At 42.8% G+C, this 26744-nt stretch overlaps 1 protein-coding gene across 37 annotated transcripts in view; it reads left to right on the top strand.

Moving 5' to 3' along the window:
- RBFOX1 (RNA binding fox-1 homolog 1) overlaps positions 1-26744 on the top strand; it is a 1485186-nt gene that overhangs the window by 1358820 nt on the left and 99622 nt on the right. For 36 of the 37 annotated variants that reach the window (XM_079952553.1, XM_079952527.1, XM_079952520.1 and 33 more), the window contains 5 exons: positions 3665-3808; positions 5828-5881; positions 11145-11237; positions 13202-13262; positions 20249-20302. In XM_079952553.1, coding sequence (XP_079808679.1) covers positions 3665-3808; positions 5828-5881; positions 11145-11237; positions 13202-13262; positions 20249-20302 — 406 coding nt within the window. The remainder of the gene's footprint in view (positions 1-3664; positions 3809-5827; positions 5882-11144; positions 11238-13201; positions 13263-20248; positions 20303-26744) is intronic. The other variant, XM_079952530.1, reaches the window with a different exon arrangement.

Below are 26744 nucleotides of genomic sequence, written 5' to 3'. Positions count from 1 at the left end.
GTCCTTCCACAGGCAAACCTCTCACAAATTACGAGGGAAGCCAAAAATGAGTTTCAGGAAGATGAGTGAAAATTCTCAAAGGAGTTATGTGCTTTGTTAGCCTTGTTAGACCAGTTTTATACCTGATATTCCCGGTCTTCTTTTTTCGTAATGGAACTTCAATGGTGGTGGTGACTGCTGCCTTTTCCAGGGTACCCAGAATTGCCAGGAGGTCCCTTTTCAAAGATGCTTAGGTAGAATTAGAAATGGAGAAGAATTCAATTTGCATTTTTTATTAAACTGATCCTAATTTGCACCTTCTAGACCAATACATCAATCAGAATATAATGATCTTTTGAATTTCACACTACTATTTTGCTGAGGGGAAACTCCCAGACCAAAATGTGTTTGAAAATTTTGGAATAGAATATGTTTACAACTGCATGCATTGAGATAAAGACACATTTTTAAAAATATACATTCCCGCACACATTTTTTAATGAACAAATGAATCACAGTTTTTTGTAGAAAAGTGATGATTTATGAAGAAATACATGCAGAATTGGCATGCACCCAAAATCTCTAGACCAGCCTTTCTTAACCTTGGTTCCCAAGATGTTGTGGGACTGCAGTTCCCATCATCCTTGACCACTGGCTGTTCTGGCTAGGAATGATGGGAGTTGTAGTTCAACAACATCTGGGGAACCAAGGCTGAGATGCTCCAATACTGAGTCATGGTCCTTCCCCTAATGGTATCAACCTTGCACAATTTATGAGAATGAAATTTTAATAGAGATGATGATGATGTGTATATTGGTAGTAACTTGTATACAGCAAGGGGAGATACCAGAAATGGCTTCCCAAATCTTCAGCAATCTTTGAAAAATGCACTGCCGAATGAGATGGCAGTGGGGAGAGGGAGGAGGTTAAGGAAAATCTTCCTGTGTTTTAGAAAATGTGTGTGTTTATTCCATGCTTTCACTGTTTATTTGTTTGGTTTTGTGCCAGAAAATTAAGTTCATAAAGGTTCTTATGCAAAAAAAGTATACATATATATATATCTACAGTATGATTAATTAGGTATCCCATATTGTCTTGAAATTTCTAAACAGAAAAGAAAAACAGCCCAGAGCATTCTTAATGTTTTGGTTTGCAAAAGATGATTAATTTTAATTTTCAGATGACATAATGAAATTAATTGCTTTCATGTTGTTGAAGCAGAAGGCCTCTAAAACTTGCTATCAGGCTACAAAAATGAAAGTAATATGCATGTATATTATGGATTGTGAATGTGACTCTTTCCCAGGCAGGCTAAGGTACTATTCACTCATTTATTTCTGTTTGTTTCCTCCCTATTCCAGTCCTGACATGGAAATGTGCTCGGAGTTTGTACGTCAGATCAAACTAATTTGAACACACACTTACTGGAAATGTGTTGTCGTGTGTCATAGATTTGCATCCATGACCAGCACCACCTAGTGGTGGAAATGGAACTGGAGTAAAGAAATGAACAAGAGGAATCTAGAGGGAGCTGGGATTTCTTATTTCAGATAAAGCCCAGGAACACCTCAGAGGCTTCTTATATCCTCACTGCCAGCTTCTCTCCTCCCTGGCCATCACATGGGCATTCTTACTCTGACTCTGAGCTTCCCACCAGCTCCCCTGCCACGGATTCTTGAGGTCCAAGGGCTGAAGGTCGGAAATTGGGTGTCAAGGCAGGACCTCACCTCCGGAGCTCCCTGCCTAATTAAAATTTAGGCAGGCACTATTGCTGTATTGTTTTCAGCGCTTGCTAAAACTTTTTTGGTTTAGGAAAGCCAGCCTGGATTCACAATTTTAAAATCAATTTTAACATGTTATTTATTTGTTGGCATCTGTCTGTTTCGAGAGTCAATGGAGTGTGCCTCCCAGGGTTAGCAGCACTGAAGTGATTTCCAGTGGCAGAGTTAGCTGCATGGGCACCCAGAGCGGCAGCCATGCCATACACGGGGGGGGGGGGTGATCTGCGAGTTGCGTGGGGGGGCAATGTGATCTGTGGCGCACAATGGCGGTAGTCGAGAGATCTGCGGTGCACAATGCCAGCAGTGGGCGATCTGCGGGGGGGGGGGGGTGAGCCACCATGCACAGGGGCGGCAGGGTGAGCCCCCGCAGTGTGCCTTTTCGTCACCCCCTCACAAATGACACCTGGGGCGGACCGCCCCCACTGCCCCCCTTCCTTTTTAAAAAAATCATTTTTATTAAATTTTCCATTTTAACAATCCAATCAAATCACATTAAATATTCCAAATTATACAAATATATATATATATATATATATATATATATATATATATAATCCAAATATTCTGCCAAATTTTTAAATGGGACTTCCTAAGGTTCAAGTTTGGAGGGTTCTCATGATCTCATATCTCTACTGCTTTTCACAGTCATTTCCAATAGTTCCTCTAATTCTTCCTGTTGTTAAACTTCCTTCTTTCACGGCCTCGGAGTTGTTCCCACAAGCGAGTTGAAACAAGCAATGATGTGTTTCTGTGTGGATTTTATGTCCCACTGCCCCCCTTCCTACACCCCTGGTGACCTCCCCAGGGCGCAAGTGTATGGAGGTCCTGGGATGCCCAGAGAGCACAATGTGGGCCGAAGGAAATCAGAGCAGTACGTTTGGCACCAGCTTGGCTGCTGGAGTTGCTGGAAGGAGGCGCACAAGCACCATCCAACCATCTTAGGGACGCCATTCTGGATTTGTGTAGGGCTTACCCCTTAGCCTTTTCTTCTCTCCAGGATATCCCACAAGGCAGCAGGGGTTATGGAACAGAGTTTTCCTTCTCCTAGATGGAGATGGTTGATGAGCCCCATTTAGTGTGTATATTCATTATATAACCAAATTGTTTATTTATAGTTTGATACATTTAATGCCTGTTTGTTTTGTGACATTTGATTTTATCTGAATTTTTGATGCAATAGTGGAAGCTGCTTCAACTGGGGAAACTCAGCCAGATGGGCGGGGTATAAATAATAAATTGTTGTTGTTGTTGTTGTTTTATGTAAATTGTTTAGAGCCTTTTGTTAAGAGGTACGTAAACCTGTTCAAATAATTTACTATTTAATTTAATTTAATTTAAATTGTCAGAGAGGCTGTCAAGGGGCTCAACAAGATGTCAGTGAGGGGTTTGTCAGTTTTATTCATTGTGGATCCACAGAAATGAATGGGTAGTTCATTTCTGGATTGAGTTTAAGGTGTTCACACTAATGCTTGGGGAACCCTCAGGAATGGTGTTGGGAACAAGGTGGTCAAAGACCACCTGAAAGGAAGGGTTTCAAAAGCAGAGGGTAAGTTCTATTCAGAACAGACCCACTGAAATGAATGGACCTATGTTAGCCATGTCCATTGATTTAAATGGGTCGACCATGAGTAGGAATAGCATTGCATGGACCACAGAGCTTCCACATCTGATCCCACTGGACTGGGAGGACCATATGCAAGGAGACACACAGCTTCCTAATTGATGTTATTCATTCATTTGACCAGTCTCCCCGTCCCTTTCTTGTTTATCTATTCATGAACATCAGTTTCCAGAGGAAATACAGTTCTGGTGTAACAAAACAATGCTGGAAGCCTGGCTAACTTTCTTTTCTCTCCCTTCCCGCATTCCATCCCATCCCCGCCCCCCACTTGAATTTTTTTTAGCAGACAGACGATGCAGCACAGACCGACGGACAGCAACAGACACAATCTTCTGAAAACACAGAAAACAAATCACAGCCGAAACGGCTGCATGTCTCAAATATACCCTTCAGATTCCGGGATCCAGATCTCAGACAAATGTTTGGGGTAAGTACTTTGTATTATTACACATTTTGTGTTTTTTTAATCTAGCATTTTAAAGTTGCGAACCGCCCTGAGATCTATGGATGAAGGGCGGTAAACAAATTTAATAAAGAAATTAAATAAAATACTAGTTTACATTTGCATTTTTTTAAAAAGAAGGTCCTCTTCAGATTGTAACCTCACACTTACTACCGTAAGTTTTGAATGTGCATCATCAGTCCTATAAACAGGGCTCAAGCCAGATGCAACTTCAGGAACATCTCAGTAGTTGCAGCTTTTTTCTATGTTCTCAGTGGGTCAAGGGGGTCTAGGTCCCACTCCATGGGGCAGGGTCTGTGTCAAGCACTTATTCTTAACCGAGAACCTGTGGGCAGATCCATATCAGACATTTATAGCACAGACCATTCACATTTAAAACATATGACTCCCCCAGGAATCCTGGGAACTGTAGGTTGTTAAGGATGTGGGCATATATTAGGGGAGTCATATGTTTTAAATGTGCATTGGCTGTGCTTTAAAAGTCTGGTGTGGATCTGCCTGCAGGTTCCCGGCTAAGAATAAGCTGCTGGGATTCTTTGAGCGAAGTCATGTGCTTTAAATGCACATTGAGTGTGCTTTAAACTCATGGTGTGGATCTGTCCTCAGACAGTTGAAGCAGCTTCCACTGTTGGTTTCATGGAACCATCGAGACCATCTCAGAAGAAAACAGCAACAAAGGTTGAGTACACAACATACACCAAAAGCAAATTTAACACACACATACACCAAAGAATCCTGGGAACCTCAATTTATCCCCCACAGAGCTGCAACTCCAAGCGCCCTTAAGAAACTACAGTTCCCAGGATTCATGGAGGAGGGGGAATGCATTTTCGATATCTGGTGTGTACACAGCCAAAAAGTCAAGTACCACATCAAAGACTAGCAGATCTGTTTGTGTTTAAGGGGCAATATGACAGATGAAGGCTGCAGTCCGAATCCCCACTTGCCTAGGAGAATCCCCATTGAATTCAACAGGACTTAATTTTGAATAGTTGATGCAGGGCTGTCTTTAGCATATGCTGCGCCGGGGTGCCCAGCGCCACCATTTTTTTTTTTTGGGGGGGGGGAGGCCAAAGTTGTTGAGCCTTTTTTAAGGGGGAGCTCAGGAGCTCCGAGTTCCTTAGCTTTTGGGGGGGCACACAACTCTCTCCCATGCCGTTGCAACAGGAGAGCAATCCTTCCCCCGGGAGGGAAGGTACATTCCTCATGTGAGCAGTGTGCACTGGGCAGGCCTCTTGACGGCCCACCAATCCCAAGCGTGCAGGAGGGTGGAGCCATCCGGCTGCCTCAGAATCCGCAGCAGAAAAGCCTGCAGCACTCTGATGGGCTCCACTGCTCGGCAGTGGCTGTCGGCTGGCCTGGCTCTTTAATCCCCGGACTCCAAATCTCGGCCCTAGACTCTTGGCCTGGAACCTCTGAGAGCCCAGCGTCTGGGTGCCCTGCCCCCCTAGTGCCTATGGGTAAGCTGGCCCTAAGTTGATGAGAGTCAAATGGCAAAAATTGTTTCATATAAAAAAGGGGGTAAAAAGGAACTGATGCAGAAATGTGCCAAACTGAATTTAAGATTAGAAAGATGAGAAACCTTGAGAAAACAAGGTTTCTTGCAGTAATCATAACAGGGAACCCCACTTAGGTTTTTCTCCTGCACATGAGATGCTCCCCTGCATGGAACAAGGGTCACACCATCAAGCTGAATTGAATCTTCATCTCCACATACACCAAGTGGTGCATTGGAACATGCTTACTTGAAGTGCATAGAGTAGACTGCAAACAGGGATGTTTGTATGTGCAGAGATGAATCCGCTGGTAACTGTTTTTATTAGCTGCACTTCAGAATGCAGTTATTTTCCTACACTATAGAATCGTCGAAGTGTTGAAAAATCTTTTTTTGCATTTATATGTTTCTATTGCATTGGTGTGTGTGTTTAAAAATGTGTTTAAAAATGCTTATGTGATTTCTTCTTCTTTTTTGTTTCCTTGCAGCAATTTGGTAAAATCTTAGATGTTGAAATTATTTTTAATGAGCGAGGCTCAAAGGTAAGCAGTTGAATACACCTGTGGCAATGTTGAATTTGTTTGAAGTATTCAATACAAATAAGAGGAAGCAATTGCAGTGCTGTAATAAACCCTTTCTAAATATCCACTTCAACAGAAGCACCTCTTGGGCTGCTTCCCCCCCCACCCCCACCCCACTTTCTTTCTTGTCAATTTCCCAAACAGCGTGAAATTCATTGGCCTAATTTTGAATCCCTTTAAAGGGGATAATTTTAACTACGATAAACTGTCACCAGTTAAAGGGGAATATTGCCTTCTGCTTTTAAATATAATCAAGTGTTGTCTGCTGATTCTCTCTCCCATCCCTGATAATTGCCTTACTCATTTGGTGAAATTAGTTCAAGCTTGCAAGGGGGGGAAAAGATTGTTAGAATAGGTATATATTCTGCTCTTGAAATGGAAGCAAGTAATATAATCTAATATCCTCTGGAGTAATTACTTGATCAAGTGTGATTTTTTTTTTCCAGATTATGAAAGTGCAGCTGCTGTCCTGCTTAGTTAAAACTTTCAAAATGTTGCTAACCTTTTTGAATTCAGTTTCTGTGTTGCTTGAGCAAAACAAGAGACAAAGGCTGCAATCCTTTACCCAGTGATTTAGATCAATGGGACTTACTTTAGAGCAGGTGTGGGGAATGTTTGCCCCTCCAGATATTGCTGAACTCCAACTCCCATCAGCCCCAGCAACCATGGTCAGTCACCAGGGAAGAAGAGAGCTATAGTTCAGCAACATCTGGAATGCTGCAGGTTCCCCACCTCTGCTTTAGAGGCTGGAGTACCTGTGGCCTTTCAGAAGTTGTTGGACTACAACTTCCATTAGACTTGACCCTTGGTGGCTGGGGTTGATGGGAACTGGAGTGCAACAATATCTGGAGGATCACAGGTTCCTCATCCCTGGTCTACACTGTTTGGAATTGGCCGCTTTAACACCCTTTCCCCAATTTTGCTTAAAAGGGATGCAGCCTGAATCACGGAGTCTCTTAATAGCTACTTCACTCTTGGTTTGGACATACAGGTTATCCACCCGATGGAGTGCAGAAGTAAGCTTTGGGCTCACATTCTCAGTAGTGGGTGGTGTGATGGAATAGTGGAGCTCACCTTGCTTCTGGTTGGTTGCACTGCGTTGCTTGCTGGGAGTCATAGGGGAGGGGGAAGAGGGAAGGTTGGTGCATTCCAAGTGCACCCAATTGGATGGATGTAGCCAGGATATATGTTAGGGGCAGAATCTCAGTTAAATATTTTTTATTGATTTACTTGATGGGGGCGGCAGCTGCCCCCCTGCCCCCCTTGGCTATGCCCATGCCAGATGGGCTCCACCAGTGTGTTTGTGTGGTGCCAACCACATCCGTCCCCCCCCCCCTTTATCTCTTAGTAAACTCCAATGATATTGCCAACTGGGGGTCAGGTAAGCCCTGCCACCCCACTCCACTATCTCCTACTCTTCAACATTCATATAACCAGTAATGAAAGTTGAGGCCTTGGTGTAGCACAGTGAGTTTGACCTGTGAGACCTACACTGTTCTCATCTATTAGCATGAGGATGGGGAGTCGTCTTCTGCACCATGTCACATGGATAATCTAGGTGCCCAGACCTTGTGTGAATTGCCTGTAGGAAAGGAGAGGTAGTCCTCAGTTGCTGGCCTCCATCTGAACATGGACATTTTGGTACCAGAAGCCCTTTGCCCTTTTTTGCCCATTTAGGCTTCGCCCATGTCCCTGTCCCAACTTGCTCCCACTAGGAAAGCAATTCTGACTGTGCACAAGGGAGATTTCACTGTGATTTTGGTGCTACTGCTGAGGGCAGAATCCTAAGATCTGTTGCACCTGCACTACCTGAAGAGTCCATATACCAGTATTACAGAAATGGAACGGATTCTCTTCAGAGCATGCTACCCCACACAGGAGGTCATCCCCTTCCATTTTAAAGAAAAATTGTCTTTCCCCCTCCAGATGTTATTGGATTCCATCTTCCATCAACCAGCATGGCTTTGGTCAGTGATGAAGGGAGATGGTCTCCAACAACATCAGGGCCCCATATGTTCTCCACCTCTGTTTTAAAGAATACAGTTCTATACCATCCCTCCCTTCTAGTCATACAGTTTTATTCTGAGGGAGGAGAGTTAACAGGGGTGGGAATGTCTAGTCTCTCACATTGTTTGAAAAGTTGGACTGTATTTATGTACGCAATGTTTTACTTGACTTTTTTGTAATAACTGAAATATTAAATTTCTCTGTCAGTACTAGATGAGATATTTGGAAGCTTAAAGTGCAAGTTCATATCTGTTGGAACATTCATTTAATAATGGTAGCAAAGTTAGATGGTATGAATTGCTTAAAGCACTATACTAAGCAAATGCTGAATTAGTAATGCAGAATTTTGCATTGCTGGGTGGAATCAGTCCCACCACTTTTACCTTGGCGCAAGATGAGAGTCATGGCTACACAACTCATTTCATTGCAGGCAGTAGATGGCAGAGGACAGCCCAAAGTGGCTCTGCTTAGAGGCAAGATCCACAAGCAAGGAGCATGGCAAAGTTATTCTATGAGGGCTGGAAAGAGAGGTATTCAAGGTCCCCCAGAAAAGCCAAGGGTTATGTTTGATCTATATTTGATCTATATAGATCAAACATAACCCTTGGCTTTTCTGGGGGACCTTGAATGCTCTGGTCAAGTTAGGGAGGAGAGAAGGTTAGGGAAGAGGCAAGGTCCTTGGCCCAACGTGGTGTCCCTCTGGATGCTTTGGACCACATGCCCACCATCCCTGACAATTTGTTGTGCTGACTGGGGCTGGTGGGGCTGGTGGGAACATCTGGAAGGCAGTCAGCGGTGAAGTAGAATCCTCTAGCAAGGTGGGTCAGGCAGGGAGAAGAGATAAAGATCAGAAGAGCAGATTCAATCCCAGGTTCAATTCCCCGCATCTCCAGTTGGACTGGAAATGCCCTCTGTGTGAAACCCTGAGAAGCAACTGCTGAGGAATATGTGGTTCCTCCAGATGTTGTTGAACTCCACCTCCCATCATCCCTGAACATTGGCTGTGATGGTTGGGGCTGAGAGGAGTCTAGCAATAACTGGAGGTGGAGAGATTCCCCAACCCCTGGGCTAAGGCATCTCAATCCTAGTGTTGTGTGCTTGGGCTTGCATTGTGAAAATAGGTGGTTCTGAAGAAATCCCCATGAAGGTCATCATACTGAGATTGCTATTACTGTGTTATTCTATGCTCATAATTCCAGAGAGAACAAGTGAGAGTTTACTTAATTTTCCATTGAGACTCTTCAAGTTCCCTTATTAGGCATCAGTCCATGGACAACCAAGAATAAGTGCATAGATCTGCTGCCTGCTTTGAAATAAATGGAAGCCTTTCTTGTAGGTGTTGGTGGTGAATCCAGAGCATTTATTTAAATTCCCATTCTGGTAAGAATGAGTGGGGTGAAGCAGGCTTCTCTCCTCGGTCTAGGAGTGCTGATTTTTGCAGCTGCCATTTCATTAGAAGTGAATTGCCAGAAGGGTGCCATGTGTTGTATCCAATGGTAATTTTACTCAGACGAGACCCATTGAAATGAATGGACATACCAAACTTAGGTCCATTCATGTCAATGGGTCTACTCTGAGAAGAATTCAGTTGGTTATCACCCTTTTCTTATGAGTAGCCCACAAGCTTCAGGTGTCCTCAAGGGGTGTGGCAGCTGCTGAGATCATCACAAACTGCACCTCTGGAGGCTACTGCTTGATTCCTGCTGCCTGGGGATTGCAAAAGTTGGTGACCTGCTTCCACCCAAAGTATAGCACTTTAGGCAAATCTATACAGATTTTGGAGCAACAACAGTGGGCTCATTCATATACAGCCCTAGCATATATATCCAATGTGCAGTGGGGGGTTGTTGGGGGAAGACTTGGATGCACATTTTCAACCCCACCACCAGCATCTTAGAGAGGATGTTTAGTGTGAACATGGACCATCCACTGTTGTCTTTGCAGTGGAGAAATGACATGTGCACAAATGTAGCCATATAGGTCTTGATTTACACTAAACATCTGATGTGTGTGTTGATAGTGGGGTGTTGCAGATGTGCAAGGTGTGCTCACCCTCCACTGCATGTTGCGCATGTATGCCAAGCCTGTATAACAATCAACCCAGAACCTGATGCATGGAGATTATTCTTATTTTAAAATGAAGTGAATAAGGAGGATGAAAAGGTGGTCTCATTCAGAGATACCCAACATGGTGTCCTCCAGACGTTGCTGGACTACAACTCCCATCAGCCTTAGCCAGCAAGACAATGATGGTCTGAGATGATGGGAGCTCTAGACCGATAATCTCTGAAGGACTCCATGCTGCCTGCCTCTGGCCTAGCCAAACCTGGGTCGAGCTGTTTGCATTTCTGAATTCTGTTCTTTATTTATTCATGTCACACAATTATGTTTGATCTTTTTCTAAGAGTCAGGAAGTTTCTGCTCAGTTCCAAGCCCTATTTTCTTTCATTAGCGGTCCTTGCATTTTGTTTTGTTTTCCTGAGACCCCTCCTTTCTTTTCTTTTCTTTTCTTTAAAGACAAAAAAAGTAAATATTATAGATTTCACCAAAATTTATAAAAACAACCCTAGTGTGTTGCATGTGAAAAATATGTTTCTTTGCTTCACAATGGCATGAAGGAACTAGTCCAAAGTTCTAGATGAGGTTTGCATTTTGGTGTTGAAATTTGTGCACAAAGTTTTGGTTTGTCTTACTATTTGGTTGAGTCGACTCTGCATGCCATTCAAAGTGAGCCAACTTTCTTTTCCCTCGCCATTCCCTTTTTATTTGTTTGTTTGTTTTCCTATGTGATGACATGGTTCCATTGGTTTAGGATTTTCCTTTCCTTTCTTTTTTGTTAGATTTCCTTCCCTCCTCCCTCCCGCCCCCCGCAGCGACAATTTAGATAACCAAACCAATAAATAAAAGCGAAAGGTATTTGGTGTTCATCCTTTGACTTTCTTCAGGGGATATTTAACTGATGAAAAGAGAGACAGAGAGAGAAAAGTTGTTCACGTTGGTCGCTTTATTAATTGCACATCTCGGTACGATTATAATTTTTATTTTTCTAATTTGCATGTTGCAGAAATGAAGAAGGAACAAGAACCTTTTTAATTAAAGAGAGAGAGAGAGAGGGAGAGAGAGAGAGAGAAAGACAAAGAAAATAAGCAAAGAAGTGGTCATTGTCTGAAATAATGATATGCACGTTATTTTCCCCCCTTCTCCCACCTGCATGCAGGGATTTGGTTTCGTTACTTTCGAAAATAGTGCTGATGCCGAAAGGGCGAGGGAGAAATTACACGGCACCGTGGTAGAGGGCCGTAAAATCGAGGTGCATGTTAAAAATATTTTCCTTTTCATCTTTTTTATAAATGTCTGCCTCACTCTCATTTGTTGTTTCAGATGCATCATAAGTGTCTCTGGTGTGCTTCCCCTTTCCCTTCCCATAGTTTTTTTCTATATATATATATATATATACACATATGTATATAGATTCATATATGTATACATATATATTTATTTATATATATATACATATATACACACACACACACATATGTATGTATATATAAATAAAGATAATTTGGCCTTCCTTGGGTTTACTTTTAATTTTCCTTTCTTTTCTTTTTATTTTACTTTTGGATCAATTTATTTTGTAACTCTTACCATCATCCTTATTGCTGAAAGCTGTATGGCAGAAGTGTGAAAAGCTTTTAACCGTTTTGCTGTGATCTGAAAGGTTTTGTTAACTCAATGGGTGCAATAGATTTTTTTAAAAAAAAAGGAACAAAAATTGGAAAAAGAAAGAAAACCACACCAAAAATTAAGCGACAAAGCAAAAAAATAATAACAAAAATTAAGGTTGTTTTTTATTTATTTTTATTTCTTTATTTCTTTCTTTATTATTTCATTTGTTTGCTTTCACTGCAGGGTTGAGGCAGGATCTACAGTGGCTTTCAAAACTATTCCCATTTGGAAATCAAATAAATTCTGCAAACTTGGGGGTGGGGGGACGGGTTGGAGTCTAAAATGTTGGTTTTCATTTTAGACAAATTCCCAGTTAAATTTTCCATTGGGGGTGTAATGGGAGGGGCTAAGCCTATGAATATTTATTTATACCACCACTGGATCCCCTTCAACACTGAATTGTATTTGTTAGAATTTTAAAAGAAAAAGAGAGCGAGAAAAAAACAAAAACCAATTGAAAATGCTGTCGTCTTTTGAGTAAGATGTTGCATGTTTTGCCTTTTCCATTTTCCCCTCCTTCGACGGTAGCGCTTAGGGCCCTCACCAAACTCTCAGTAACCATGGTAACTGTATACATACCCCATGCTGGCGATGGTGCTGAATGGTAAGTGGGAAAGTCCATCCGCCGTTTCACGTATCTTTTTAAAGCGCTGATATATATATATATACCACGTGGATTTTTTTGACTTGTCGTATTAAGTTTTCTTGATGCTCTCTTCTCTATATTTTTTTATCTATATCGGTACGCCTGTAAATTTGAGTGTCTGTTTTAAGCAAGCCTTGGAGACACTGACTGGATTGAGGATATGACTTTTGCGCACATCTTACTCAGATTGTTAACTTCCATATTGTGTTAAATAATGCACCCTCTTTTTTATCCTTTTGTTAGCTGTGGTTTTGAAAGCTTGAATGATTTTGTTAGTTTTCTTGCAATGAATCAAATGAGGCTCATGTCTTCCCAGTGTTGAATGCTACATGTTGCTTTCCCCAATGAATCCTCTCTTTGAAAGGGTTATGTTGCACAATGCTAAGATCCGTTTGTCCTTTTTATTTATTTATTTCCTTCCTTTCTTCCTTTTGGAAATTTAATTTCTCCCCCTGTACCTTGTCTCTTCCCCCCTTCTATTCCACTGCATGCCCCTTCATACAGTGTTTTTCCTTTTTCTGTTTTGAAATATTTTGTTGTTTCAGTGTTACCATGGAACAAGATGCATGCTTTTAAATCTTCAATTATGCAAAACCTTTTTTAATTTGCTTTTAATGTCTCTTTATTAAAGTTTAAAGGAGATGATGTTATTTTATTGAAATGATTTGGAAGTGGTTTTTTTATATATACAAATGGCAATGACAGTAAATGTAATTATAAATAGTTTTTTTTTTTCTTTTGTTATGCACTTTCTGCTATTTCTTATTATTTTTTATTGGGGGGGCATATATTAAATTGCATTTATACATGACTAATACCAATAGTAATGCATGCCTTTCATTAGTATCATGGACATTCCTCTGTTGCAGAAATGGCACTGATTTACTTTTCTATGTGCTTAGGTAAATAATGCAACAGCTCGAGTCATGACAAATAAGAAAACAGTCAACCCTTATACGAATGGTAAGTACATGAATGTGTGTTCTGGGGGTGTGATGGTACAATGAGCTACTTGTGCATAAAAAGGTTAGTCCCTCGGAGTTTGCTTAACGTAGCAAAGCTCTGCCTTGAGTGGAGCCCTTGGACATGGCTCCGTCAGTCACTGGTAGAATCCGACAGTGGGCGCTTGCGGAAACGTTTCCAGCATAAAAGCTGCTTGACGGAAACGCGTCTCCTAGATTCCCTGCGTGACAGCTTCCGGCGAGGGGTGGGGGTCGCTAAAGGGGGCCTTGATACCTCCTCACTGTTCTCACTGGAAGTGTCCTAGAGCCTCCCCTCCGACTTCCTGTCCCTTGAAGCTCCTGCTCCCCCCCTACTGGTTCCCTCTTCTGCTGCTGAGTCTCTTCTATCCTCCTGGAGCCCTTCCACCACCTGTTCTTCCGATGGCAGTTTCCTGACAGGGGGTATTCATTTTCCAATGTTCTTATTACATAATGCTTTATTTATATACTGCTTTCTTGACTCAAAGTGGCTAATGGCAGATTGACGGGAAAGACAAATACGAAAAATGCATAAGAAATACAACAAAACAATCTAAACAACATAAAATAGCAAAATCACCCAATACCCATCAATCACTTTTATAAGTTGTAATCATGCTCCCACCACAGACATGATCCACATCATTCCATCTCCAACTGGGAAGCCAAGTTAACTCTCTTCTACCTTGGAGAAAGCTCTCCCTCAAACCAATCACCCGTCTGCCTTTCCTGGACATAGCCAGGATTCAGCCGTCTGGGAAAATCTGGATGTGTGGCAACCCATGTTGCAAGTGTTAAAAAAAGCTCCACACTTTTTGAAATATGGCAGCCCTAGTCATAACCAACTTGCTTTGGAAGCAACTCGGCACTTTCCTTGTCCTGCCATCTTCTGCTGTGGCAGAAAACTGTTACAGTACTACAACCACCACCTTCCCTGGTTGGCTTTTCTGGAGTTGGTTTGAGCCTCTGAACGCTTCTTGAAGCTTCAGAATTAGACATATCAGAACTCTCCATTTGGCCTGTGTCCATAACCCTGTCGTTTTCTGAACAAATATCTTGTTTCCCTGACTCCCCTCCAGGAAAAAAAAGATGAAAGGGAAACTTTACACAGCTGATCAATAAAGCCAGCTCCCCATCACCAGCAGAGGCAGGCATCAGCCATGAAATAAAATGGACCTTGGTTTTCTTTCCCCCCTTTCTCCTACTTTTCAGAGCTCATTAATGAGATGGCTTCCATCATCGAAAGTGGGGAAAAGAGAGGCGGGTGGCTTTATTTTTAATGACCCTGTCATATTTATCTCTCCCCATTGTGGTAAAATGAAAAGTAAAATAAAATAAGCACTTACAGTTTGACATATAGTTATTAAGCTTGTAACAATAAATCATGGTGTTGAGGAAGCTCTGGAATTTCTTCTGCTTTTTTCCCAGGGGAAGCCCTCTTATTTTTCTCCCTCCCCTACACCACCTCTATCTGCGTATATTTGGTCCAAGTTATACAAATAGTCAAATGGGACGCAGGTGGCGCTGTGGGTTAAACCACAGAGCCTAGGGCTTGCTGATCAGAAGGTCGGTGGTTCGAATTCCCGCGACGGGGTGAGCTCCCGTTGCTCAGTCCCAGCTCCTGCCAACCTAGCAGTTTGAAAGCATGAAGTGCAAGTAGATAAATAGGTACCGCTCCGGCAGGAAATTAAACGACATTTCTGGTTCGCCAGAAGCGGCTTAGTTATGCTGGCCACATGACCTGGAAGCTGTACGCCGGCTGCCTTGGCCAGGAAAGCAGATAAGCGCCGCAACCCCAGAGTCAGTCACGACTGGACCTGATGGTCAGGGGTCCCTTTGCCTTTACCTTTATGCAAATAGTCATAATTTCATTTTGTCCAAGCATTTCTGAAATACAGGCAGCCCCTCATTTATGCAGGGGTTACGTTCCGAGCAGTGCTATTTTCCTAGAAAAAGAGGTGCCGGAACACACCATGGACATCTCCCTCTTTCTCTTAGAATGGCAATGGCACCCACCTGAGAGGTGCCCAAACCCACCTGAGAGATGCCGGGACTGAGTTCCTGTGAGTTCCCCCTGAAGGGAAAAAAGCACTTGTCAGTGAAATCACATATAATTGAAACCCACTGAAAAGGCCTGCAAAACCCCGGTTCCATCCCCGCTCTGCCTTGCCCTGCCCCCACCTCACCCCATTCTGCCATTTTAGCAATGTTTCAGTGACGTCTTTATGATGTTTCCAGGTGATTTCCAGGTTCAGCGCAATGCGTATATACAAGGTCGCACACATATTGAACACACATAAACGGGTGTGTGTGTGTGTGCCTGTGGCATTTAGAAGGGGACAGAGCGAGAGACAGAATGTTTGATTGGATCAATGCACGTTACTAACTTTGGAACCCACACATGAGTCAGATATGACATTAATGTGTTCTGTGCATGGGAGTGGGGAGACAGGGGTCCCATCTGCACTATACATTTAAAGCAGTATCATACTACTTCAAACTGTTATTGCTCTCCCCAAAGAATCCTGGGAGCTGTGCTTCCTTAAGGGTGCTGAGAGCTATTAGGAGACCCCTCTGTTCCCCTCACAGAGCTGCAGTTTCCAGAGTCCCTTGCTTTGAGGGACTGATTATTAAACTACTTGGGGAATTGTAGCTATGTCAGAGGAATAAGGGTCCCCTAACAGTTCCCAGCACCCTTCAAATAGCTGGGGTTTCACATTGCTGCATTGCTTTGCTATGTTTTTAAAGTCCACAGAGGAACATCGGAAGTTGCCTTATACCAAGTCAGATATTGGTCCATCTAGCTTAATATTGGCTATAATGCTTGGAAGTGGCTCTCTAGCATTTCAGACAGGGATTTCTCCCAGCCCTAACTTCAAGATGTGGTGGATCTAACTGGCCTTGCTCCTTTGGATTCTTTCTTGAATGGAATGTTTTCATCCTCCATCCTCTTAGAATGCCTATCAGTTTTTATTGGCTGCCATTGTTTCTGGTGCCACCTACTGTTGCCCTTCGCCTTACCAGACCCAGTTGGGCACCAATCTAGACCAGCACTGTCTGTACCAATGGGATGTGGTTCTCCAGGGCCTCTGGCCACGGGGTCTTTGCTCACCCTGCTATCTGACTTTTTCAGTCTCCGGTCCCAGTGTTTGGACCTGACACATTCTGAATGCTGAGCACGTGTTCTGTTGCTGATCTATTGCCTTACCTCCTTCAGTTGCTCTTCCTTTACGTCTGCATGAAGGACATTTTTTTTTTCTCCCCCACCTCCTTCCTCCAAAAGTTTCAACCTGAAGAGATGAGTGTTGTGACAGCAAGACAAATTCATAGAATTACACCCACGGTGGTGAATTTACCTCCTCCAGCCGCTAACACTGGGTTCCTTGGCAGTTCCTCACTCGTATATGTCAAGCTTCTCCTCACACTTGATTAACCCACACAGTTATGGGCCAGCACATACCTCATTGACAAGACAAAGTAAAGTTTAATTGCTGTTATTTTCATGATGAATGAAGTGTTTCCTGTGTGAGCTTCACCAAGTTAGATGATACAGCCATCAAATCGGGACTGGAGAGAAAATGAAATATGAGAGTGACTTTCAGCTGAGATCATCGATCTGCATCTTCCAGAATAGTCTCTCCCCCCACCCACCCATCTCCTGTCTTGGACAAATTGAGGCACCATTAGTATAACTTAAAATCTGTGGGTATCTCTCAACCTCTTCTGACAGAAAGGGCTGACAGGTGTGAAAAATCTGCCAAATTGCTCATATTTTGGATTTATACTGTTAGGAAATAAAATTATAATGGCATTCTGGAAAATTAAGCTTTTTGAAATTAAACATTTTATTTTATTCTGTTATTAAATTTATAAGATCTTTCATATTCTTTAGGCACCATAGAGGATAAATAAGATAAAATTTAACAATGAAGACCACACTCACATAATTCAGATGACAGGAACATAATAATAAGAAGACAAAAGTAGAATTGTGCAATATGCAGTAAAAAATTGAGCAGTCTGTGCAAACATTCTTAGAGATGATATCAAGGATTGCATAGGCCAAGGTTGTCAGCCTGGTCCCTACCACCCACTAGTGGGTGTTTCAGGATTCTAGGTGGGTGGTAGGGGGTTCTATGGCACAAGCTGAATCCTCCTTCCATCAAGCACTGGTGGGAGGTAATGAAATTTTACCATCAAGAAAGATGCATTAGTGGGCGGTAGGTATAAAAAGGTTGACTACCCCTAGCATAGACAATTAGACAAATTCATGGAGGTCAAGGCTGTCAATGGCTACTAAGCCTAATAGCCAATGTTCTACTTCTATGCTCAAAGGCAGCAATGCTTTTAAGCTGCTGGAAAACACAGTAGGGGAGGTTGCTCTTGTGCTTGAGTCCTTCTTGCAGTCTCTCCATTGGGGCATCTGGATGGCAATTGTGAGAACAAGATGCTGGACTAGATGGACCTGTAGCCAGAACCAGCAGCCCAGGCTCTTCAGATGTTCACAGATAGCAAGCAAAGCACGACTAGGAAAGCCCTTTCCCTGGCTGACACCCACCTCACCTGTTTATAGCCCTTTTGCACAGAAATGTTGATATTGTTCACCATGATGTTGTCGCTGTTGCCGTTATTTTATTTTATCAAAAACTAACCTCAAAGTGGTTTACATCAAAATGAAACGTCCACAAATCATGCACACAAAATTAAATATAAAACACAGAAAGACTTTTTAAAAAGTTAACATTATTATTTCATTGGTATAATGTTTTCATTTATAAACTGCTTAATACCAAAACAGACTTTTAAATTCTCTACAGAATGTAATAAATAGTTAAAGCTGAAAACATACACATTTACACCTGCTTGTCCCTCTCACCAATGCCCCTGCCATTCGCCCCACATTAACCATCTAGAGCTTCGCCTTTCCACTCCATGCAACTGCTAAGTTTGCTTTTCTGAAGCCACTTCTGTTCTGCAGCCCTGCTTTGCACCCCTGTTTACACCACCTTCACCTCATGTCCATTCCTCCTCCTACTGCTACTAAAAGCATGGTAATGTACTGCATCTCTCTCCTCCCACACACTGCAACTGCTAAGCACCTCCAGGTAAGATCCTCCCCCTATTGTGTGGGCAGGTGGTCCCTCCCCCTACCTGGCCTGATCACCTTGGCAACGCCTCCCCAGGCAGGATTGGGCAATTGGCTGAGGTAGGCGGAGACCTCCAGGTATCCCACCTGGGGAAGGCGAAGCCAAACCTGTACTAATGGTGCTGCATAGGGTCCAGGGGGCTGCGTGCAACCACGCAAAGGGCGTCCCCCATTTAATGTGGGGAGCAGTCATTATGAAGGCACCATCTCCTCCTATTCTGCATATCCTTCAAAGTCTCTGCTTTCATCTTTACCCCATGCCCACGCCATCTATTCCCTCTTTGGGGGGCATTCTGCTTTTCACCTTCACCCTTTCCTCCTCTCCTCTTCCATCCTTTTCTCTACTCTCCCTTATACACAGACCAATCCAATTTCCCTGCCACATTCTCCTCCCTATTCTGTAGTCCTCTTTGCATGCACACCCCACAAAGATTTATGTGACTATACCTTTCAGATTGGGACGCGGGTGGTGCTGTGGGTAAAATCTCAGTGCCTAGGACTTGCCGATCGTATGGTTCGCAGTTCGAATCCCCGCGGCGGGGTGAGCTCCCGTCTTTCGGTCCCAGCTCCTGCCCACCTAGCAGTTCGAAAGCACCCCTAAAGTGCAAGTAGATAAATAGGTACCGCTTTATAGCGGGAAGGTAAACGGCATTTCCGTGTGCTGCACTGGTGCTGGATCGCCAGAGCAGCTTCGTCACGCTGGCCACGTGACCCAGAAGTGTCTCTGGACAGCGCTGGCCCCCGGCCTCTTAAGTGAGATGGGCGCACAACTCTAGAGTCGGACACGACTGGCCCATACGGGCAGGGGTACCTTTACCTTACCTTTCAGATGAATGCAGTCTTAAGAGGAAGCCCACAAGGGGGAGGGAGGAAAAACGGGGGGAAATAAGGATATGTTTTTGGAAAATATGTTTTGGTATAACTTTGAATAAATAAATTAAAAAAAAAAAGAGGAAGCCCACAAGTTAGTTTGCCCACTTAGAGAAGATTCCATTCTTTTGATGGATGTTGCACATATATGAGTGTTTGTTTGGTCTTCTAAATTACTACATTGAATCTACACATGAGGAAGCTGAGAAATGGGAGACGTTTTAAGTACAGTGACAAGGGAAGACAGCTAGAGGGGAGAAATTCGTTTTTAACAATGGCAGGGGTTTGAGTAAAGTTGGGATGGAAAGACACTGAGAGGAAAATGGAACTTTTAAACAATAGCAGAGTTTTGAGTAAAGCTGGGATGGGGAAACATTGAGGGGGAGTTCGTTCCATTTGGAGTTTTTGTTCTTAACGTTGAACAAACCCATTTTAACAAAGAGAAATTGCAGAGATAACACAGAAACCAACAAGAACAACATAGTTTTCCCCCAACACCCTTCTCCATGTACTTAAATCTGCCACCTCCCCCATATCCTAGCCACTGCTGTTGTGCATCTTGCCTTCTCTTTTGACCCCCCCTCCACCTTGATTCCGTGCAAATTCAGGATTATGACGGGACACTACAAATCTTCCAATGGGGGCTGCACAATGGTAGCATTACATTTTTATGTATAGAAAAGGAGAAATAAAATAAATAAACAACAGCAGCAAAATTAAATCATGATAATTTACTGCTATTCATGTTTCATTTTACATATCCAGATGATATTAAAGGGATACCCCTTGGACCATCTCTTCCAAACTGCCATCAAGCATATAACTGCCTTCAGTTACAACCATTTTTATGAGCTGTCACATTTAAAAACAAATAAACAAAGCAATCTGTAATATGTATGATCCCACACTATAACCCTAGTGCATTCTTTTGGTTTTTTATGTCTTTACTGTAGGTTGGAAATTAAATCCAGTGGTGGGTGCTGTCTATAGTCCAGAATTCTATGCAGGTAAGCAGATACCATGCATTTTGTGGGTGTTTTGGAACAGCTTCACCCCAAATAGTGATTTTCTTGCATTCCATGATATCTATTAATACACTTGGGAAGTTGAGTTTCAGTGTTGCTAAGTATATAATTGGCATGCATTTTATTTGCTTAAGAAAGGGAAATGGTACACTGAGGAGTGCAGCCAACTAAGTTTTAGTCAGAGCAATTCCACTGAGATGAATAAGCACAACTAAATCATGGCCATTAATTTCAATAGGTCTACTCATATGACTCTGCTCATTGTTGTCCGGATCTTAATAACATGTGGTTTATCTTTGTTCACGACACTGGCTACACACAGTGAGGGGGGGAAAAGTATTTGATCCCCTGCTAAATTTGCCCATTTGCCCTCTGATGAAGAAATGACCAGTCCCTGATTTTAATGGTAGGTTTATTTTAGCTGTGAGAGACAGAATAACAACAGGAAAATCCCCAGAAACCCAGAAGACAAAAGTCAGAGATTGATGTGGTTTTCCTGTTGTTATTCTGTCTCTCACAGCTACAATAAACCTACCATTAAAATTATGGACTGGTCATTTCTTCTTCAGAGGGCAAAGGGGCAAATTTAGCAGGGGATCAAATACTCCCCTCCTCACTGTACAGTCCATTCCAGAACTCCGTTCGACATCTAAAACGTTCGGAAACCAAAGCATGACTTCTGATTGGCTGCAGGAAGTTCTGTCGGACATCCGGCTACCAACAGAACATTAGAAAACCGGAACACTCACTTCTGGGTTTTGATTGTTCAGGAGCTGATTTGCTCGGGAGCCAAGGCATTTGAGATCCAAGGTATGACTGTATTTGGAAGATTAAGAGCTGCACATTACTGAAGACAGAAGGCTAGTGTCAAAAAGAAGCATCCCTGTGTCACATTTTCCCTGGACCCCCCCTCCAATGTTTAGTAGTCCTTTGTGCATAGATCAGGGGTGGGGGTGTCATGCCAAGGTGTGTGAGAATATGCCCCTCTCAAGGCCATGGCCCCTCTCCCCAGGACATATCCCTCTAGTGTTTTTGCCTGACTGAAATGAATCCTTGAACTCTGATAGTGCCTGTTGCTTGTCCAAGATGGATAGAGTGTATGATTGTAAGCAGAAACGATCTACCTGTACCAAAGGCACAATTTGCATGTGTTGCTCCACCTGATTTTGCCTCTGGCCACTCCCACCACTGGCACGTTATCCTTGGAAGGTTGTTCAGAACTGAACTTGGCCTTCAGGCTCATCATCAGATTGTACATTTCCCCGTGCTTCATACCACATCACTGCCTGCTACTGATGGGGACAAGGAAATGTCTCCCAACAAGGACTGGAAGTTTGGGCAAATAATTCAAGACAGAGATGACATTTTCTAGGTCAGGTTCTTGTCCCTGGCAACGAGGAGTTGTGCCTGCCAATTATAATTCATTCCAGAGCTTAGATGAGGCTTCACTCTATCATTCAAGAATTGTTTAGGGATGTAGTCAGAAGTCAGAAATCAGAAATGCCCCATTAGGTCCAACCCAACCCATGATGCCAGAAGCAATCCCACCCTCCTCCAGTAAGGAATTATCCAATCCACTCAAGTATTTGATTTGTTGTGGTGAATCATTTCATTTTTTTTCAAATTTCCTACCCCTCCCCAATGCTACATGCTGTTTGGGTAAAAGGAAACAGCATATGGTCTGTCATCTGTTTGTCTACCTGCAGATTGGAGCAGTACGTCACTCTCTAGCATTGCTTTTCTCAACTTGGGTCCCCAGGTGTTCTTGAACTATAACTCCCACAATCCCTGACCACCGACCATGCTGGTTAGCATGACCAAAAAGCAGCACCTTGGGTAGAGCTGGAAAGCAGGAAGTAGGCTCAGACCTGACCTCAGTAGTGGTCCCAAGGGCACTTTTTCGCTTTTTCCAGTATAAGTAGGGTTGCCATATTTCAAAAAGTAAAAAAGGGGGGAGGGGACACAGCTTTTGGAGCTATTTCTGATGCTTTTTCCATCGCATTGTCATACATCAAGATTTCCCTGACATTTTGCCAAATGCAAAATGACCCTCTGATGCCATTTTTACACCCAGAAACCAGGAAATTGGGAATTTTCCTGACGTATGGCAAGCCTAAGTATAAGTGAGCAAATCAGCAAAATTCTGTCTTTGGGGATAGTGTTCAGGTGAATGCTAGACCCACCTCCAGCCTTGACATAAGGTTGTGTATGTGCCATAGGTGTGTGTGTGTGTATACATGCACATGGGGGTGTCTCATTATGCACAGAGGACATAGCACCCCTCCTTGCTAAAGGAGTCTTCTCAAATATTAAAGTATTCCCTTCACACTGCCATCAATTGGCATTTAGCTAGTAAATAAAATATAGCAATTGTCTTTGTTAGTATAAAAACAAACCTACTCAAAATATAGTTGTATTGTTCCATTTTAAAAAAACAACAACCTGAGCTTCAGTTCACACATAGTTGTGCACAGACCTGATGCCACATTCAGCCACCACCATGCTTTAGCTATGGAGGTCTGGGCCCAATCAAAGGCTCATGTATGTACATATGTATGTATGTCCCTTGGGTGAAATATATAAATGTAAGAAAATAAAGTAAACCCTACATGGAGAAGGGTCTGGGATGGTCTGTGTGAAGGAGCCTGAAGATGGAGTCCAGTGGAAGGTCTGGGGGAATTGGACAAGAGATAACAAAAAAAGGCAATACAATAGCAACCTTCAAATACCTAAATGGCTGTCACATAGATGATGGAGGAGATTTGGTTTGTTGTTGTTGGTCTGGAGGCTAGGGATTGAACAATGGGTGTAAATTCCAAGAAAGGGGCTTCCGTCTAACCTTTGGGAAGAGCACCTGTTCAACTGTGAAACAGCCTGCCTCTGAAGGAGCCGGTCTCTTCTTCATTAGAGGCTTTTGAGCAAATGCTAGATGACCAGCTGCACTATATGTTTAATGCAGTATCATACCATTTTAAACAGTCATGCCTTCTCCAAAGAATCCTGGGAACTGAGAGTTCCCTGGGGAGAGGAATTGACTGGTAAACCACTCTGAGAACTGTAGCTCTGTGAGAAAAACAGGGGGCCTCCTAACAGTTCCCAGCAAAATTGCTGAAGACTTTCAGCCAGTGCATGCTTCAGTGGTATGACGTCAGAGCATAAGAAAAGTCCTGCCTGATCCGAACTTATGTCCATCTTATTCCCACACAAAAGATAGATGGATGCAGCTATTTCTGGTCTTGGTTACTGTCAGGGAACTGCCATCAGAACAGGGGCAGGAAACAGAGGGGCAGTTGTGTTACAGGGAGCCTCCGAAAATCTTGCAAAACAGTTCCTCTTCTGTTGATGAGGAAAATCCCACCTCCAATGGGGAAGAGGTGAAAGGACCAGAGGATGCTGGTGGGAGCCTCAGCACCACTAAGAGGCCAGCAGGGAAGCACGCCCCTTCCGTCACCCACCCTGCGCAGAGGGAAGGAAAAGGCTGGGTGTAACGAGGCTTTTATGCTGGAGAAGGTCCAGGAAACAGGCACTTCCGGATTTTGCTAGCGATTGAGGCAGACATGAACTTTGGGGTTTTGCACTGTGAATAGTTTGCACCTAAATAAAACCTGTAAAAGACAGGTTGGAGTCCTGCCTGGTTACTCATGAGCAGCCACCCTTGCCATCTAACAGTTACCCATAAGTCCATTCTGTTCTGTTTCTGCATTAATATGAGGTGTTTTTGTTTGCTTCTTAAAGCATCCAAGTATTTAAATTCATATATTAATATGGCTTTAACAGCATGTGGATGTCTTCTCAGAAGTACAATTTGCATTGCTGCTGCTGCTGTTACAATTTATTAGCCATCCTTCACCCTAAGGTCCCAGGGCTGGTTACAATTAAAACACAATATTACTATTTAAATGCAATAAGATAGTATTAAAAACAGATTAAAACTGCTTAAAATAATAGAAAAAGTTAGTCCTAAACATTATTATTATTGATTTATTAAATGGGCACTGTACACTAAAGATAATTTTTTTAAAAAATCAAAAGATCCAGTTCTCCAGCTGGGAAAGCTTTTCTAGAAAATTGATTCTAGAAAGTGCAGATAGTAGGCCAATATTATTGGCCTACCCTTTTGCGCCAGACAGTTTGGGACATGAAGGAAGACCGGAGCAATATCTTGTTTTGTCATACATCTATCTTCAGCTCTAGATAACAGTGTTGCTGTAACTTTAATCAAATTTACTATGTACCCACCTTAGTCAAACAGAGCCCATCCTGAACAGATAAATCAGAGACCTTGGTCACTTGATAGAAATGACTTTGGGTTAATGACAAATATCATAATATGCCCATAGTATAATCATCGATTTTTCTCTCTCAAGCTTCTGTTGAATTAACTGTCCAGTTTCTAATTGCCTTCAAAGAGTAGGCCACAAAGAGTTCACATATTTTGAACATTAAAATCAATACTTTCAATCTCTCTAGAAGGTAATTTTCTTAATTTACTGGACTTTCCTCTAACATTTATTTTGTCTCTTAATTTAAAAAATGGCAGGTTATTGATTTTGGCATGCAGCCTCATGAAGTTCCCTGGTGAAATTTTATAGTCAAGCCTGGGGTATTTGGCCCTTCTAATAGGAATCTATAGTTACCATTAGAATGGTATTAATTTGGCAGTGCAAATGATAATGTCTGCCCTGCCAATAAAAGATGTAGAGTTTCTTTTGGTGTTCTTCTAATTACTGGTATGGATGCATGCCTTAGATCAGGAGTGGCAAAGCTTCCAACCCCTTTTTCTTTTTGGTTTGAAGGATGCATTTGCTCTTGGGCACAAGCCAGTGGTAGGCAGCGCCAGAGGTGGGCAGAGCAGTGGATGTTAACTGTTACCTTTGCACAGTAGACTACACTCCAGCCATACAAAAGCCAGTGGTTTATACAGTGGTTTATACACCCCACACCCTATTTACATTTCTTCATTATCTCCCCAGGCAAGTAAGAGGCATTATCACAGTTCAGCGACCCATTTCATCCAGCCAAAAACTCTCAAGGAGAGTATAGAGATGAGTGTGGCCTTGCTGGAGGAGCAATGAGACAAAGTACAGTGAGAGCACACCCACCCACCCCAAAAATGTGTCAGTTTTGAGGCAACAATAAAGTTGACTTAGACCTAGTTTTGTTTTGTAACTGCACATGAAAATCCCTGTGTTAAAGGACCTGTGGAAACACAAGGAACTTGTTCAGGTTGCAGTGCTCTAGTGGAAATATTAGCATACTCCATTTCCAAAGAACGAATACTATTTCCAAAGTGCATGTTTAAAGTTCCTTTTATAACAATAGATCATCACAGAGCTCTTATCTGTTCTTGGAGTGTGCTATTCAACAGCTCTGGGAAGTGGGTCATGGTTGTTATTGTTGTTTTGTATCTTTATTTATTTAAAATAACAAAGAAACATCAAACTAGGTCATTATTATTCCCTCTTTTTACATACAGGGAGCTGAGGCTAACATAGTGCCTTCCTTGTTGCAAGCGTAAGCCTTGAATCCAAGACTTTCGCACTGTACATTGATATCCCTATGACATGACAGCTGCAATATGGTGTGTTGGTTAAGAAGGGTAAGATTAGCATCTGAGATGTAGAATCATAACTGAAGATGACTTCAGGATAAGACTGTGAAATCTCATGAAAGACAGCAGTGTAATGGAATGCTTGGATGGTGAGGGAGATGCTGGTTCCTATCACAACTCAGAAAGGACATTTTCTGAGTGACGTTGGAACGGTCACTAATCCTCTGCCCTAGTCTACTCCACATGGCTGTTGTGAGATTAAAATGGAGGAGGAAACCATGTATGTTGCCTTGAACCTTTTCCAGAAAAGGTGGAACATAAAGGTGGGCCACCCTTGGGGTACTGTGTTTTTTAGGGTGGTCTCACCCATGACTCATGACTGGCCCTCTGAAGGTTGCCTAGAAGGATTGTTGGCCCTTGGGCTGGAAAGGTTTCACCACCCCTCTTGTAGGGTATTCTGGGAAGTCCCCTATGGCACCCACCTCAGTTCATACAGTGTGCAGAAAGTGCTGTTGGGCCTCAGACTTGTTCTATGTGAATTGAGTATGCATAAAGCATGCCCATACACCCTCAGGAATATAGGGAGCTGCCTTCTTGGTCCATCTAGTTCAGTATTGTCTATACTGACCACTGGCTTTCCAAGATTTCTGCCATCGAACATACCCAACTCTCCCTGAAGATGTGGAGGACTGAACCCGGGACCCTCTACAGGCAAATCTACTACTGAACTATGATTTTTGCATTAATGACCATAGCTGTATCTAGGGAGAGACTTGTAGTGGTAGACAAGCTGTCTTTAAGAAAAGTTTATCCTCCTTTGTAGATTCCCCCCGCCCCATTGAGGAACCACTGATAAATTTCCCTGAGACCTCA

The sequence above is a fragment of the Podarcis cretensis genome (genome assembly GCF_951804945.1).
Source record: "Podarcis cretensis genome assembly, chromosome: 14".
Taxonomy (NCBI): Eukaryota; Metazoa; Chordata; class Lepidosauria; order Squamata; family Lacertidae; genus Podarcis; species Podarcis cretensis.
Note: the sequence above shows the minus strand (reverse complement) of the source record. Positions and strands in the feature narration are given on the sequence as shown.